This window comes from Salvelinus alpinus, chromosome 17, assembly GCF_045679555.1.
Source record: "Salvelinus alpinus chromosome 17, SLU_Salpinus.1, whole genome shotgun sequence".
Lineage (NCBI taxonomy): Eukaryota > Metazoa > Chordata > Actinopteri > Salmoniformes > Salmonidae > Salvelinus > Salvelinus alpinus.
In genome coordinates, this window is record NC_092102.1 from 11,171,024 (window position 1) to 11,189,606 (window position 18,583).

Consider the following 18,583-nt stretch of genomic DNA (forward strand, 5'->3'; position numbering starts at 1 on the left):
ATATAGACTTTCTTTTTTTCTATTGTGTTATTGACTGTACGCTTGTTTATTCCATGTGTAACTCTGTGTTGTTGTTTGTGTCGCACTGCTTTACTTTAACTTGGCCAGGTCGCAGTTGTAAATGAGAACTTGTTCTCAACTAGCTTACCTGGTTAAATAAAGGTGAAATAAAAAAAATATTTAAAAATTTAAAAATCACTACTAGTCAGGCTTCATTCCGGGCCAGCTATTTGCACGGTTGCTGCAGTCAGACAGAGCAAGCTACAATCAAGTGGGGCATCTCCTTGAACTCGGCACAGCCTAGAGACTACGGTGATGCCATTTGCCAAAACTTTTAGTGTTGATTTCAGTCTGTCATTTTGGTGATGGTTCATCACTGTTTAAACGTATTGCAAACGGACAAAAGTCAGCCATCAAGTCAGCGTCCATCAGTCAATAAGATATCATTCTGACACCAAAATGATACATACTGACACCAAACCCACTTTGTCCAACTCGTTTAGAAGCCAACTATCACATATTTCAGAGCAGGCCCAAAATTCACAGCGCCTTCTGTTTAAACCATAATAAAAACGTAAAACACATAGTTACGCTCTAGCTGTGGGTCCAGGTCTGACAGTATATGTAGGCCTAGCTGAGGCGGCCCCGAATCCCGAGTTTCGGCTCGATAGGTCATTCTGAGCCCGAGCAGCGACCTTAATTAGTGCTGAAAATCCACTTTTTCCGGGCGTTGCTACGGGGTTCCTGAATGAGCTATCGGACAGAAACTTTAGGGTCCGTCTCTATGGACATTTCTAAATGTCGTCATTTTCACGATGGTCAAAATTAATTGAAGTCATTGCAAATGTACGAGGCTGTTTCTCAGCCTGAGAACCTTCTAAAGCCACATAACTCACCATGCACTATCGACTTAAGCTCTAGAACATGTATATAACGTTTCAGAGCTCTAGGTCTGACGGTTCTTTGATAGTTTGAACGCAGGTAACTATTGCAGGCTCTATGTGTCTGTAAGCCTCACACTGTGTCACACCCCATTGACTGTGTATGTGTGAGTTCAGAAAATCACAGAAATCACGTAGAGCTCCGAAACCCGCCTTAACATATTCGTCTGAACACGCCGCAAATGGATCTATAATTTTTCCCCAAAAAATGTCTTTAGCCATCACCAATTGCACATTGTACGATTTTTCGTAAATTACAATAGATAAATGGCTGGTTCTTTTTTTCCTTACACCGTAGGTTCATGTACTTTGACGTGAAGCGGTCAAATTAGCGCTCTATTACCGTTTTTGACCTTGAATCCAAGAAAATGGGCCTTAACTCATAAAGCATTGAGGCCTCGACGCAATCTTGTTTCTGGGCTAAAAGCCCATTTGGCCAAACCCATGCTCACCGAGTTTCATCTTCAAAGTCTTTCCATTTAGTAGAAATGGCCATGTCACTTTGGTGATGTTTTGTCCATTTGCAATAAGCAGCCAGTCGCCATCTAGTGGAATTTTCCGGTACAGCGGAAAAATGACAAAAAATATATATAAATATAAAACGGAAACCAAATGTCCGAGATACTTCATTTGATGACTTCCCGGAAGAGCGGGCCCTGGCAAACGACCCGAGGCCGTTGGCCTATTTTAACACTTGCGGACGTCTAGTAAGGGACCATACATTTGCCATATGGAGGTCCTCATCAATCATATGGGAAATGTCACATCGTTCCCTTCAGGTATGTAATGGAGTCCAGGTGAGCCTGACGAGCCGGCTGAGGCATGACGTAGGGTGTGAGACAAGTTTAGGAGACAAAATTACTTGGTGTTACCTTAGACTGTAAACTGTCATGGTCAAAACATATAGATTCAATGGTTGTAAAGATGGGGAGTGGTCTGTCCACTATAAAGATATGCTTTGTGGTGTCAAAAAAGCAGAGCAAGTCCTGCAGTCTCTAGTTTTATCTTATCTTGATTATTGTCCGGTCATATGGTCAAGTGCTGCAAAGAAGGAACTAGTTAATCTGCAGTTGGCCCAGAACAGAGCAGCACTTTTTGCTCTTCATTGTAATCATAGGGCTAATATCAATACTATGCATGCTAGTCTCTCTTGGCTAAGAGTTGAGGAAAGACTGAATACATCACTTCTTGTTTGTATAAGAAACATTAATGTGTTGGAAATTCCAAATTGTTTGTATAGTCAACTTACACACAGCACTGACACACACTTACCCCACCAGACATGCCACCAGGGGTCTTTACAGGATCTCCCTTAAAAAATGAATAAAGCAACAACTCACGGCACAACGCCTCTCCCCCATATGACCTACGTGTTGTGTGTATGTAGTGACATGTATGTATAACTGATAGATGCACACACACTACATGTTAATGTTTTAAAATGTATGTCAATTGTAGTGTCAAGTCTTTTGTCTGTAATTTGTTTTTTGTTAGCTGTCGCCAATGCCTAGTTAAATAAAGGTTAAATAAAATAAATAATGGGGATTCTAATCAAATCAAATACATTTTTTTCCCGAAGTACAGCAGGTGAATCGCCAGCTGCAGCAGAACCAGTGGTGTAGTGGAAGGTATATGCATGTACACTCACTTTTTAATTCCCACAATGTTTATTAAAGTAGTGTAGTGGAGGTATACCCTGTATCAATAAATAAGCCTGAGGTAAACTATTGTTTCTTCACATTTTAAGCGCAGCAATGTGTACACGGCAGGGGCCTATGTTCCAAAATGCAATCTGCGTGAAAACACTGTTCTAAAATGCGGTTTCATGGACAGAGATAGAAATTTTAATTCGAAATTTGGAAAAGGGGGAGATCTAAAGTTGCAGCAACTGTGATGGGTTGCTAATATGACTAGGATAATGCCTTTGGCTGCTAGAGAATGAAAGAAAGTTGAAAGAAACAATGAAAGAAAACCAATAAAACAAGAGAGCGCATATGAGGAAGTCTATGGTCAATGGTGGGATTTTGGCTATTGGCTACTTTGACGCAAGGTAAGACATGCCTCATAATATAAAGTAAAACATCCAGGTTTCAAACAATTAATGAACAGGAAAAATATTGCATTACTAATGATAGGCCTAACAGTCTTTTGGTAGATGGAAAGGCTTTCCCAAAAACCTTCTCAATTAAATGTTAACTAACTACAAAGTAGCTTATTTCTACCTGGCAGAATGATGTCATGATTATTTGCATTAATCCAGTGGTCATTTGTTTTGCAAACTCCGTCTCCTGTGCGCTACAGAAACACTGCTAACCAGTGTTTAATTTGAGCCGTATCCCACCAGAACAGGATCCGGCACCTCTCAGTTTTGGACTGTTTCATTCTAGAACCTGTTCGCCAGGATCCGGTACCTCTCATGACATTAAACATTATTTCCCCCTTTTTCTTGTATAAAGCAATCAGAGTTAATTCAAATGGATTCAATGTAATTCTGATGGCGGCACCCTAAAAAATGTAATGTGACAACAGTGCTTGATATTCTTAGAATTGATTTGTGTGAGGCTGGCCCGGGTTTATGGTTTGCACAACATTGTAGCCTGTATAGATCAATGCGTGGCCATTGCTGTGGTGAGAGAGACAAGTGTGCCTGTATCTCTCACAGAACTAGAATGAGATTCACTTTATATGATCTCTCGCCTTGGTCTGATAGACATGAGCATGCAACTCTCATCTCTCCAGCGTTGCACTTAATCATTTATTTACTTATAGAATCATAGCTGCTGGAGGTGCCACATCACCCTGATGCATTGAAATACATTTGCCAAAGTTATATAATTTCTGCTGTCAGCCAAAACAGGCACTTTGCAATATTTCAAGTACAATCACGGAAAAACACAGATTCTGCTGAAAAGAGAAGACTAGTCTTTCTGTAGGCTACCAAGTTATCAACTTCCAAATAGTCCTATTGAGCGAAGATAATTGTTTTTTAGGGTCCGTATAACAAAAGAGAGATAAGCTTTGGGCACGAGCGCATCATTGGGTGAGTCAGTGAAACTGGAAAGCTTTTTTTAGGACTATAATTTCCTCCTCATATTGTACAATATGTGTCTCCACAGATATAGGTCTAGAATTTTGATTGATTCAAGACAAGGTCATTTTCATTAATCTCAGATTCTCAGTTTGTCACTGTCAAAGTATAGCTTGCCATTTTGATAATTTGTGATGTATTAAAAACGTTTCTGCTAAAGTCTCCAGTCATCTAAAATTATATAGAATTGTATGAAATGTGTTTATAAAGGCACATTTTTGCCCAGACCCTAGGCCACTAAAAATGTTGCCCACCTCTGCAAGCGCCTCTCTCTAATGCACTGTTCTATGCCAGTATGCAAAAGTGATTTTTCCTTCATGTGTTCAGGTACCTCAGAGGTCCCCAGGTCACTCCCCTCTCAGGCTCACTTTTTGTTCCGGCACCTTCCAATTTACAAATTATTAAGCACTGCTGCTAACCAAGCAACAGTGTGCTAGATTCCTGCACAGTTGATTTAAAGGGTAACAACTCTCAAAATTCTACATTTCTCAGATTTTTCCCAGACCTCCCAGACCTTTCCCAGGCCTCTGGTCTCCTGATGTGGATGAAGCATTGTTGTGGACTTATAACATCCAATTTGGTTATTTTTCTATAAAAATAAATGACTTTGAGAGCGAAAACCTAAAAAAATCTGAAACCTGTGACGGCCTCATTCGTCTATTTCAATCGTAGGCCTACTATTAACCTACTTGCACAGTACAGCTTGGGTTAGCCTGACTGTGATAGACCAATAAGGGATTTATCATTTTAGGTCATTCTAGTATGTAACTGTTTGTCATTTTAAAAAATTACACTCTTGGCATTCTCTCAACCAGCTTCACCTGCTGCTCATTAAAATCTGCTCGTTGAAAATCTCATTCCAAAGCCATGGGCATGTCACGACACCTACCGAAGGTGGCTCCTCTTCCTGTTCGGGTGGCGCTTGGCGGTCGTCGTCACCGGCCTACTAGCTGCCACTGATCTTTTCCTCCCCCTCCTTGTCTGTTTATTAGTTACACCTGTTTTTAGTTAGGTTAATTAGTTGGGCTTTATTATCCAGCTGGCCCGCCTGCTGGGTGTGCGGGATTGTTTTATGTGTACTCGTGTACACGCCTGTAAGTCACGGTTGTTCGTGTACGTGAGTTATTGGGGCATTTGTTTTGAGTGGCGTCGTTTTCACCTGTGTGGTGAATAAAGAAGTAGCGCTACTCTGAACTCTCTGTCTCCTGCGTCTGACTTCTTCCTCCACTACACCCCGGGCATTACAGGGCATTAATATGGAGTTTGCTTCTAAAACCTCCACTCTTCTGGGAAGGTTTTCCAGTAGATGTTGAAACATTGCTTGCTTCCTTTCAGCCACAAGACAATTTGTGAGGTCGGGCACTGATGTTGGGCGATTAGACCTGGCTCGCAGTTGGCATTCCAATTCATCCCAAAGATGTTTGATGGGGTTGAGGTCAGGGCTCTGTGCAGGCCAGTCAAGTTCTGCCATACCGGTCTCGACAAACCATTTCTGTATGGACCTCACTTTGTGCACGGAGGCATTGTCATGCTGAAACAGGAAAGGGCCTTCTCCAAACTGTTGCCACAAAGTTAGAAGCACAGAATCTTCTAGAATGTAATTGTATGCTGTAGCGTTAAGATTTCTCTTCACTGGAACTAAGGGGTCTAGCCCGAACCATGAAAAACAGCCACAGACCATTATTCCTCCTCCACCAAACTTTACAGCTGGCATTATGCATTCGGGCAGATAGCGTTCTCCTGGCATCCGCCAAACCCAGATTTGTCCGTCGGACTGCCAGATGGTGAAGCGTGATTCATCACTACAGAGAATGTGTTTCTACTTCTCTAACTTCCAATGGCGGCAAGCTTTACACCTCTCCAGCTGACGCTTTGCATTGTGCACGGTGATCTTAGGCTTGTGTGCGGCTGCTCGGCCATGGAAACCCATTTCATGAAGCTCCCGACGAACAGTTCTTGTGCTGACGTTGCTTCCAGATGCAGTTTGGAACTCGGTAGTCAGTGTTGCAACCGAGGATAGACGATTTTTACGGCATTCACACTTCAGCACTCGGCGGTCCCATTCTGTGAGCTTGTGTGCACTACTACTTCGCGGCAGAGCCGGTGTTGCTCCTAGATGTTTCCACTTAACATTAACAGCACTTATAGTTGATTGGGGCAGCTCTAGCAGGGCAGATATTTGACGAACTGACTTGTTAGAAAGGTGGCATCCTATGACGTTGCAAGTCACTGAGCTCTTCAGTAAGGCCTTTCTACTGCCAGTGTTTGTCTATGGAGATTGCATGGCGGTGTGCTTGATTTTATACACTTGTCAGCAGGGGTGTGGCAATAATAGCCGAATCCACTAATTTGAAGGGATGTCCACATTAGAGGTCAACCGATTAATCGGAATGGCTGATTAATTAGGGCCGATTTAAAGTTTTCATAACAATCGGAAATCAGTATCACATTCTTATTTTCAATGACGGCCTAGGAACGGTGGGTTAACTGCCTCGTTCAGGGGCAGAACGACAGATTTTTACCTTGTCAGCTCGGGGGATTTAATCTTGCAACCTTACAGTTAACTAGTCCAACGCTCTAACCACCTGATTACATTGCACTCCACGAGGAGCCTGCCTGTTACGCGAATGCAGTAAGCCACTGTAAGTTGCTAGCTAGCATTAAACTTATCTTATAAAAAACAATCAATCAATCAATCATAATCACTAGTTAACTACACATGGTTGATGATATTACTAGTTTATCTAGCGTGTCCTGCGTTGCATATAATCGATGTGGTGCGTATCATTGCTCCAATGTGTACCTAACCATAAACATCAATGCCTTTCTTAAAATCAATACACAGAAGTATATATTTTTAAACCTGCATACTTAGCTAAAAGAAATCCAGGTTATCGGGCAATATTAACCAGGTGAAATTGTGTCACTTCTCTTGCGTTCATTGCACGCAGAGTCAGTGTATATGCAACAGTTAGGGCCGCCTAATTTGCCTGAATTTTACGTAATTATGACATAACATTGAAGGTTGTGCAATGTAACAGGAATATTTAGACTTAGGGATGCCACCTGTTAGATAAAATACGGAACGGTTCCGTATTTCACTGAAAGAATAAACGTCTTGTTTTCGAGATGATAGTTTCCGGATTCGACCATATTAATGACCTAAGGCTTGTATTTCTGTGTGTTATTTTGTTATAATTAAGTCTATGATTTGATAGAGCAGTCTGACTGAGCAATGGTAGGCACCAGCATGCTCGTAAGCATTCATTCAAACAGCACTTTCGTGCGTTTTGCCAGCAGCTCTGCTGTTTATGACTTCAAGCCTATCAACTCCCGAGATTAGGCTGGTGTAACCGATGTGAAATGGCTAGCTAGTTAGCGGGGTGCGCGCTAATAGCGTTTAAAACGTCACTCGCTCGGAGACTTGGAGTGGTTGTTCCCCTTGCTCTGCAAGGGCCGCGGCTTTTGTGGAGCGATGGGTAACGCTGCTTCGAGGGTGGCTGTTGTCGTTGTGTTCCTGGTTCGAGCCCAGGTAGGAGCGAGGAGAGGGACGGAAGCTATACTGTTACACTGGCAATACTAAAGTGCCTATAAGAACATCCAATAGTCAAAGGTTAATGAAATACAAGTGGTATAGAGAGAAATAGTCCTATAATTCCTATAATAATTACAACCTAAAACTTCTTACCTGGGAATATTGAAGACTCATGTTAAAAGGAACCACCAGCTTTCATATGTTCTCGTGTTCTGAGCAAGGAACTTAAACGTCAGCTTTCTTACATGGCACAAATTGCACTTTTACTTTCTTCTCCAACACTTTGTTTTTGCATTATTTAAACCCAATTGAACATGTTTCATTATTTATTTGAGGCTTAATTGTTTTTATTGATGTATTATATTAAGTTAAAATAAGTGTTCATTCAGTATTGTTGTAATTGTCATAGAAAATCGTTGAAAAATCATAATCGGTCGACCTCTAGTCCACATACTTTTGTATATACAGTTGAAGTCGGAAGTTTACATACACTTAGGTTGGAGTGATTAAAACTGGTTTTTCAACCACTCCACAAATTTCTTGTTAACATACTATAGTTTTGGCAAGTCGGTTAGGACATCTACTTTGTGCATGACACAAGTAATTTTTCCAACAATTGTTTACAGACAGATTATTTCACTTATAACTCACTGTATCACAATTCCAGTTGGTCAGACGTTTACATACACTAAGTTGACTGTGCCTTTAAACAGCTTGGAAAATTCCAGAAAATTATGTCATGGCTTTAGAAGCTTTTGATAGGCTAATTGACATCATTGGATGTCAAATACATCATGTGGATGTATTTCAAGGCCTATTTCAAGGCCTACCTTCAAACTCAGTGCCTCTTTGCTTGACATCATGGGAAAATCTAAATAAATCAGCCAAGACCTCAGAAAAAAATGGTTGACCTCCACAATTCTGGTTCATCCTTGGGAGCAATTTCCAAACGCCTGAAGGTACCACGTTCATCTGTACAAACAATAGTACGCAAGTATAAACACCATGGGACCACGCAGCCGCCATACCGCTCAGGAAGGAGACGCGTTCTGTCTCCTAGAGATGAACGTACTTTGTTGCGAAAAGTGCCAATCAATCCCAGAACAACAGAAAAGGAACTTGTGAAGATGCTGGAGGAAACAGGTACAAACGTATCTATATCCACAGTAAAACGAGTCCTATATATTGACATAACCTGAAAGGCCGCTCAGCAAGGAAGAAGCCACTGCTCCAAAACCGCCATAAAAAATCCAGACTACGGTTTGCAACTGCATATGGGGACAAAGATCATACTTTTTGGAGAAATGTCCTCTGGTCTGATGAAACAAAAATAAAACTGTTTGGTCATAATGACAATCGTTATGTTTGGAGGTAAATGGGGGAGGCTTGCAGGCCGAAGAACACCATCCCAACCGTGAAGCACGGGGGTGGCAGCATCATGTTGTGGGTGTGCTTTGCTTCAGGGGGGACTGGTGCACTTCACAAAATAGATGACATCATGAGGGAGGAAAATTATGTGGATATATTGAAGCAACACCTCAAGACATCAGTCAGGAAGTTAAAGCTTGGTCGCAAATGGGTCTTCCAAATGGACAATGACCCCAAGCATACTTCCAAAGTTGTGGCAAAATGGCTTAAGGACAACAAAGTCAAGGTATTGGAGTGGCCATCACAAAGCCCTGACCTCAATCCTATAGAAAATGTGTGGGCAGAACTGAAAAAGCTTGCAAGGAGGCCTCAAAACCTGACTCCGTTACACCAGCTCTGTCAGGAGGTATGGGCCAAAATTCACCCAACTTATTGTGGGAAGCTTGTGGAAGGCTACCCGAAACGTTTGACCCAAGTTAAACAATTTAAAGGCAATGCTACCAAATACTAATTGAGTGTATGTAAACTTCTGACCCACTGGGATTGTGATGAAAGAAATAAAACTGAAATGAATCATTCTCTCTACTATTATTCTGACATTTCACATTCTTAAAATGAAGTGGTGATCCTAACTGACCTAAAATAGGGATTTTTTACTATGATTAAATGTCAGGAATTGTGACAAACTGAGTTTAAATGTATTTGGCTAAGGTGTATGTAAACTTCCGACTTCAACTGTATATCAGGACATCTTCTGCAACTACTTTTGTCTGCCTTCAACTAATGTCAGGGATGTATCTGGAACTGCATATTGAAGATAGAAATATAATGAATAGAGAATACAATGTTCTATACTATTCCAATCTATCTGACAGTCGTATTTTATCTACACAATACATTTCTATCCGAACATTCTTTAAATGTCCTTTCTCCTGAATTTCCATTGCCCCAGGTGTACATTATCAAGTCAAACCAAATAACCAATGATATTTTGTACAGATAAATATAAATAAATTCTAATGCTCAACTATTGTATGACTCCTTCTATATGCCACTGAAAATGTTGAAAGCTGCAATAAATGTATGATACCTGAAAATACTGAAGAGTAATTCAAGCCATTTCAAAAAATGCAAACAGCAAGTTGGATGTTTGGCAAAAACAACTTCAAACCTCTTTGTCCATCTGAGGGTAAGTGTTCTTGTTTCAAAAACACACTATACCATCTTTAAAGGGATAGTTTACTCAGAATACAAAACTAACATGATTTTCCACCTACCTTAGCTGTAGTTGATTTTAAGAAGGAATATTTACTTACTTTTCGGCACTTAATAAGCCATATTTCTTTACTGTTAGCATTCTCAGTAACAGTTAACATTAAATTGTTCCCATGTTTCCCCGACTGTGAATCTGTCTAAGGTGCTCCTAATGTTTTGTACACTCAGTGTATACCCATTGATATACACCATAAGCCCCCAGGTTGTATCTCAGGAAAAAAAGAAAGCCTTGGGAGGGAAAATGCATTCAAAGTCAACTGAAGTTCTTGAACTTAAACACACCCTGGCTTTGTTAGACCAGGGATCAAATACAAATGGCTTATTACCTCGGCATTAATTAATATTATTCCAAATGAGGGAAGACTAGGAAAAAACACCCCATATGTTTATCCAGATAAAAGCAAGTTAAAGTCGATTGATGCACTGGTGCGTAAATCAAAGTTACCTAACAAAAAATCCCCATCACAATTGGTCAGTTTAAGCTAGAGATATCTGTTTTTTGTTGTTGCATTGGATGGGTTTCAATCCACTTTATTCGCCAGTGTCGCACTTCCGCATCTGCGGTGAAAGGTGGCAGAGCGTGGGTGTTTGTCAGACCATGAGACATCGCGAAAATCGGTCTTCTCATGAAAACATCTGTAGTAACATCTGTAGCGTCCGAACGGTTTGACCTACAAACTAATGTGGAAAGGGGAGATTCTCACAAACAGGATGATGTTCTCCGTTTTTCACAAGTGTCATGGAACTCGTTGGACGGTACCAGTTTAAAAAAATTAATTGAAGTATGAAGGCAGTTTTGTGCCTACCCCAAAAAAGGGGTTAAATATGTGTAAAATAAATACTAAAATAATCCTGAGCTTTCTTATACGTCCTAGATATAGGACAGACATTTCAAAACCTTGTTTCTTGTGATAAATTTTTTTACTGTCTTTTTTGCCATTTACTGTCTTTTTTTCCACCCCCCCCCCCCCCCCCCAACATCTTAGACTCTAGAGAATTAATGCAGAGATTTCTATGATTCTACATTGTCTTTAGCCAAAAGTATTGAATTTCGCTGACAGGTTTGGATGTAGGACCTAGCCATTCTTCATTTAACTCACAATGTCTTTAAATATAGTGCACACGCCCTGTTTCATAGCAGACAAATTTAAGGATACCACTAATGGCCAACAGCCATTCAAATACAGATTGACCCCAACCCTAGTGGGCACAGAATGACATTCAGACAAGGCCAATGTTGTACCCAGTATTATGTCACTAGAGGACGCTCTAGACTAGGAATTATTATTTCTTGGTAAGACATTTCAACAGACACTTTTCCAATAACTATTTAGCCATTAGCTTATCACCCATGTCAAAATAATGAAGATAGTAAAATATCAAATCTGGTGGTCAAGAAGCTGGCCATGATTGTCTTCTATAAATCACAAAACAAAAACATTTAATCAAATGTACAGTACACTACCGTTCAAAAGTTTGGGGTCACTTAGAAATGTCCTTGTTTTTCAAAGAAAAGCATCCATTAAAATAACATAAAATTGATCAGAAATACAGTGTAGACATTGTTAATGTTGTAAATGACTATTGTAGCTGGAAACCGCAGATTTTTATTGGAATATCTACATTGGCGTACAGAGGCCCATTTTCAGCAACCATCACACGTTGTGTTAGCTAATCCAAGTTTATCATTTTAAAAGGCTAATTGATCATTAGAAAACCCTTTTGCAATTACGTTAGCACAGCTGAAAACTGTTGTCCTGATTAAAGAAACAATAAAACGGACCTCCTTTAGACTAGTTGAGTATCTGGAGCATCAGCATTTGTGGTTTCGATTACAGGCTCAAAATGGCCAGAAACAAAGAACTTTCTTCTGAAACTCATCAATCTATTCTTGTTCTGAGAAATTGAAGGCTATTCCTTGCGAGATATTGCCAAGAAACTGATGATCTCGTACAACACTGTGTACTACTCCCTTCACAGAACAGTGCAAACTGACTCTAACAGAATAGAAAGAGGAGTGGGAGGCCCCGGTGCACAACTGAGCAAGAGGACAAGTACATTAGAGTGTCTAGTTTGAGAAACAGACGCCTCACAAGTCCTCAACTGGTAGCTTCATTAAATAGTACCCGCAAAACACCAGTCTCAACGTCAACAGTGAAGAGGCGACTCCAGGATGCTGGCCTTCTAGTCTTGTGATTTTGTGATTTTGGTGCTTGCAAATTAATGTGTGCACTGTAATAATTTATTACTGTATACATCAGCATATTGGCTCACTAATTTGACAAGCAACAAAATAATGACGAGTTATACGTTTATGAGTTAAAACTGTTTATCAGTGACTTATCAACAACATGTTAACTAAAAATGTTTATAGACTAGGATAAGCCCTAACAACCCCCTTAGGGTACCCCTTAGGATAAAGTGTTACTGTGGCATCTAACATTGATTGCAGCCATGAGCCACCTGTGAATACAGTTCATATGGCTTTATAAACACAATAAAAGGGGCTTTACCTTTCATTCCATGTCTTACAATCAAATTCACTTCAAAAGGCACACACACTTTTAAAAAAGTGTTGTGTATCTTACAACATTTACAACAAAAACCTAATCTGAGCATAGTAGTGATTCACAGTTGTTAGCTTATTGTTCAGAACTTGACACATTCATTCTGCAGTGTCTTGCTGTGCTCACATTGAACACTGTCACTGTGCATCTCAAGTGTCCCTCCTCCTTGATGGTCTGTGATTGGTCAGTGGAGCTGGTGTCTGTTTTGTCCATGATGGATGTGATTCTGATGGAACTAGGGTAGTGCTATTGAACCAAGGTGATAAAAAATAATGGTTTGTCTGGTGATTGGTATTAGCACAACTGACCTAGGTTCTTAACTTGGTCTATTCATTCTGCAGTTATACCTGTGTGCCTGCTTAGTCTACAACGTAATTCATTTTCTGAATTATACAGACAAGAAACAAATCGACATTATAAAACGTCCAGGGGGGGCAGCCAGTCCCAAACAAACCTATACTATCATTTGAGTAACTGACCATATGTATGTGAAATAAAGGGGGGTGGCTTTTAGAGCTAATGCTTTTTTGTAAGCGAATGCATATAATCTGAAGTGTGGTGGCTTACAAAAACCAACTATTCTGATGCTCTACCAGAAAAACTACATGAGATCTTGTTTCTTTAAACCAGAAACGGAAGAGGAAGCGAGACACCCTACTCAAAAGTTTTTTCAGTTTTTTTCTGGTTCAGTGAAAGTCAATGAACTAAATAGACCAGACCCAGCTGCTTTGCATTGGTGTCTACGGGTTAAGTAGATCGGAACTGACAATCCTTTTCTATGGTCAACAGCCTGAGTGAACTTCATATTTCCACCATCTTTGACCATATTATACACACCACCTCTGAGAAGCCAGCAAGAAAAAGCAAGACCAAGCAAGAATAAGAGTTTCAAAATTTCAAAATAAAAGTTCCGCAATGAAGATTGGGTAAAATAAAACAAATGGTCGACATTTTATTAGGAAATGTTAGCATATTTTGAGTTTTTTTAAACAATTTGAAAAAATTGTTAATAGCCTTAATGGCACAATTAATATTACAGCATTGACAATATTGTTTGATGACTAGATAGTTATTATGATAACAACAGTAATACAATAATACAAATAACAGCCCAAAAACATTAAAACGTACTGCATTTAAGTAGAAGTGCTCCTGAGGATAATGGACCCCCTTTTTCCTGCGACACAACATACAGGCAATTATGTATGGTACAATATATATGTCCAATATGAAAAACATACTGCATTTAAGCTGATTGGCCGCTGTTTAACGGCCACGGAATGAGCAGAGTAGAATGAACCCCCTTGGGGTGTAAACATTGGCAATTTGGAAAGTACAAGTGCTCCTGAGTAGACTCAAGCCATGAACTTTCTATCATGGCTCTTTCATCTCATGATGTTATATTGTTGTTTTTCTAAATTACATGTATTTTTTTGTGCTTTGAGCTTATTTGAAAAGCACTATATAAGTTGAATAAATTATTATTATTTATATTATTATTTATATTGCTAATTCCAAAAATCCGTGAACAGGAAGTTCCTAGTTATTCTTGCCTGCTTCACAACGGCATTACACGCCCTTCTTCGGATATTACATAGCAGCCTATTGCTTTTGCGGAGCTAAATAGGCTGCGGACCGTTATAATGTAGGCTGTCGATCAATGTTTCGATTAGGCTACAGCTAAGAAACCCATTTTGGCCATAAGATTGTTTAAGCTATGTTATAATTTCTGGCATTTATTTCAGCATCACAACATGAAGACGGAGGCGTTGGTTTTACCAAACCTCCAAGCAGCACCCGGTTTGAACCGGTTTGGGTGATGCGCGAACTCGTGGTACTCCCCCCTCTTGACATGCAGTGTATCATAGCATCCGCGCGCCCTCGTTGGTCACACCCCTATGTCACCCCTTAAGTCACGCATTCTCATCCGCACACATGCCTTGCGAGCCTCCGCAGCATCAGCATCCTGATTGGACAATAACCCCGGGTGCGTTCGTTCTCGTTCGGCGCCCCGGGGTTCATTTTAGAACCAATCCAATTGTCTAAAATACACGAACTCGGCCCATTCAGTGTCCTGAGCGAGCTAAAACGAACGCACCTATTAATGCACCCGTTGGTTTACAAGCTGCGATTGGTCGGTAAAATGACATACACTCGATTATCATTCTCCATCTGTTTTCGGGGAACGCGGACAATTTTGTTGTAAACGAGGCGCGTGCTTGAAGAAAAACGCAGAACTGGAAATAAACGTGCACCTTTTCAGCACCCGATCCTCCTGGATAGCCGTACAGGTCCATTCCGCCAACAGCTAATCAATCAGACCAAACAAGCGTGGATATACAAGCAGCATTCGTCTTTTCTTCGATAATCATACAACTACCACAATTGTGTTATTCAGCCAAGCGGCTGCCGCGTTCACTGGATAGCAGGCCTAGCTGTTGAGTTCGATGAGCGGAGGATTCGAAGCAATACTGCACAAGCTTTGTTTGCCCTAAAGGGCTGCAAGTGCAAGGAGCCATAGCTAATACTGCTACAAGTATTGTTTGTAGAAGATAATACATGCTGATATAGATGAGAAACGCCCTTATAAACATTGTAGTAGAGTTACACAGCTTTTGTCTTGTGGTGCTTATGATTCAGCGGGATGTTGGATCGGATGGGACCAGGAATAACGGCCTGCAAATGAAGGGACGCAAGTAGAAATCGAGTAATTGATCGACTCCATTTAAACGAACAGACTCAATCGTGGTATTTGCTTTTTTTCCCCCACATCTTTATTATTCCCTTCGCTCTGACCAGGATCCTGCTCTCTCGCTCGCCCGCCGCCCCCTCGGTCACAGCTGTGTATTAACTACAATTTTTTTAATCGGCACGACACAGTTCGATATAAACATGTGTTCTCGAGTTTGGTTTGTGACCGACCGACGTATCCACCAGGAGTATCCGCAAGTTCAGATCCTTCGGGCTCTGAAACAGCGATGCTCCGAGGAGGATGTTGAATTCCGCTCTCTTCTCATGGACCAAATCGTGCTCACCATCAGCGAGGGACAATTAGGCAAGTATCACTAGATTTGAAGTTGCACATGCACTACCGTAAGACAATAGTCATATATATATACGATTAACTGTTTTGAATTGGGGTTGAATCGTGTATTCTTGTTGTCTATTATTGGATCTGTTTCAGTGTTACGTTAGTGTATCCACTATCCAAGTTTTGCAGTAGCAGGTATTGTTCGGCAGGCAGCACACACACAGCTTCCCAGCGCGAGCTGCTGGCTAGCTAGCTAACAGTGTGACGGTGACCGCCTAACCCAGTTTCCAGACAGCCTCGAGTAGTCACTCACACGGAGATACTGCATGAATGATGCCAAGGCAAAACAATAGCTGCATGGAATAGCTACTTTATCAAATAGGAAATATGCGTAGGAGTCAACACTGCGATAATATTGGCTATATACAAAGCCATACTCAACTCCACGATACCAAATCTGGAGGTGAGATGTACAGTACTTTGCTAGCTACATAGCTATCTATGTACAGTAGGCCGTAGAATAATTGGCCAGCTAACGTTATGCTAGATAGCTGTTGTGAAAAGCGCATCGCAATACAAAGAGAGTGGCTAGCTAGCAATGAAGGCTAGGGCTATACAGGCTATTCTTCATGGGCCAGCAAAGCTATGCTAACTCACACGAATTAAACGGAAGCATTTAAGCTGTAACGTTAGCAGAGGACGTAGTGCACTTTTCAATGATTTGTAATTAGCTAAGTGACGTTTGTAGTGGGTTTAGCTAGCTTGATTGTTTCATTCTTAGCTGCCTTCTCTTTTACAGTCATGCACGAGTCAACAATTGCTAATAAATAGTAGAAATTTGGTTTGTTATGTAGGGACAACAGGCACAGAGGCATCAGAACACAGACTGGAGCACTGATGGCTGGTGGAACAAGTGAAACAATAGTTACAAGTTTATCACTTTAACTGATAATAAAAAAACTATTGGGCATCATTAATATAAGCAGTTTAGCATACACAAACTCATTTATGCTTTCATTCTTTGAATTTTGGGGCTCCCGAATGGTGCAGCGGTCTAAGGCGCTGCATCTAAGTGCTAGAGGTGTCACTACAGACCCTGGTTTGATCCCGGGCTGTATTAGAACCGGCCATGATCGGGAGTCCTATAGGGCGGCACACAATTGACTTGCCTAGTTAAATAAATAATCAAATGTGTTTTAGGTGAACAATGTGGAAAGGTAAATGGGTGGTGTCTTTTTGGACAAGAATATTAGAATCCTTGTCCAAAAAATGGGCTTTAATTGTCAAATCCTGGGTTGGTTGATTCAATGAGCTTTGTTTGATTTGTCGCTATGAAGGTTCATATTGGAAGAACAAGCGACCCTTGGAATTTAGTAGTGAGACATGAGCTTGGGAAGGGGGGAGGGCATTTAGCTCAATGAAGTGGCAGGCTGTTTTATAGCACATCTTACATGTTGGCATTGACTGGGGAGGGGGGGAGGGGGAGCTGTCTCTTTGAAATGTGGTAGTGAGATTGGGAACGGCATCCAAATCCAGCAGCCTTTTCTTCACCTGTAATGGAGCACGTCCAATCTGTTAACCAGTGTACACTCTCCTAATCCTCCACGTAGGCTACATGTCGAATGTGCTACTCTACAACAGTTTAAACGAGATAGGCTAACGATGTACACCACCTACATCACTTATCTTACAAAAATGGTGTTAAAGTCAAAGCCACTCAGTTTATCATTGGCCCGTGCTCTTCGCAAGGAGTCAGACACCCACTTAAACAATGGCCTAATTGGTAGATAGTCTTCAATGCTAGATAATCTGTGAGAAACCCAGGAGGAAGGGAGGGTAGGACTATTGGCCTAGATAGGTAGGTAAATAGACAGCTGTCTAGGTTAGCCAGAGCTACAACTGGAGCAGGGTTGTGTCCTGTGGGGCCTGCCCTCTAATCCCAGCTGGCCCCAGATCTACATATATGGCTTTAGACGTTAGTGTTGACATCACAGATTAACGGCCAGTGGAGAGTTTGGCCATAATGGCAGCTTTAGGTCACACTAAGCCATTCAACCCAGTACGAGTTGATGTGCAGGTGTACGAGGTAATTGAGGTAGCTATGTACTGTGCATATACAGTGCATTCGGAAACTATTCAGACCCCTTCCCTTTTTCCACATTTTGTTACGTTACAGCCTTATTATAAAATTGATTAAATATTTTTGTCCCTCATCAATCTACACACAATAACCCATAATGACTAAGCGAAAACAGGTTTTTTAATTTTTTGCAAATGTATAAAAATAAAAATGTATCTCAGGTGCATCCTGTTTCCATTGAGCATCCTTGAGATGTAAATTCAATTGATTGGACATGATTTGGAAAGGCACACACCTGTCTATATAAGGTCCCACAGTTGACAGTTCATGTCAGAGCAAAAACCATGCCATGAGGTCGAAGGAATTGTCCGTAGAGCTCTGAGACAGGATTGTGGCAAGGCAAAGATCTGTGGAAGGGTACCAAAAAATTTCTGCAGCATTGAAGGTCCCCAAGAACACTGTGGCCTCCATCATTCTTAAATGGAAGAAGTTGGGAACCACCAAGACTCTTCCGAGAGCTGGCCACCTGTCCAAACTGAGCAATCAGGGGAGAAGGGCCTTGGTCAGGGAGGTGACCAAGAACCCGATGGTTACTCTGACAGAGCTCCGGAGTTCCTCCCAGAAGGACAACCATCTCTACAGCACTCCACCAATCAGGCCTTTATGGTAGAGTGGCCAGACAGAAGCCACTCCTCAGA

General features: G+C 41.1%; 1 protein-coding gene across 1 annotated transcript in view; it reads left to right on the forward strand.

The window, feature by feature from the left end:
* The first annotated feature begins 15,535 nt into the window (after positions 1-15,535).
* The window catches only part of LOC139542113 (beta-citrylglutamate synthase B-like), a 30,824-nt gene continuing 27,776 nt past the window's right edge, over positions 15,536-18,583 (forward strand). The window contains exon 1 of the mRNA XM_071347164.1: positions 15,536-15,829. Within this exon, the coding sequence (XP_071203265.1) occupies positions 15,667-15,829 (163 nt within the window). The 5' untranslated portion in view covers positions 15,536-15,666. The remainder of the gene's footprint in view (positions 15,830-18,583) is intronic.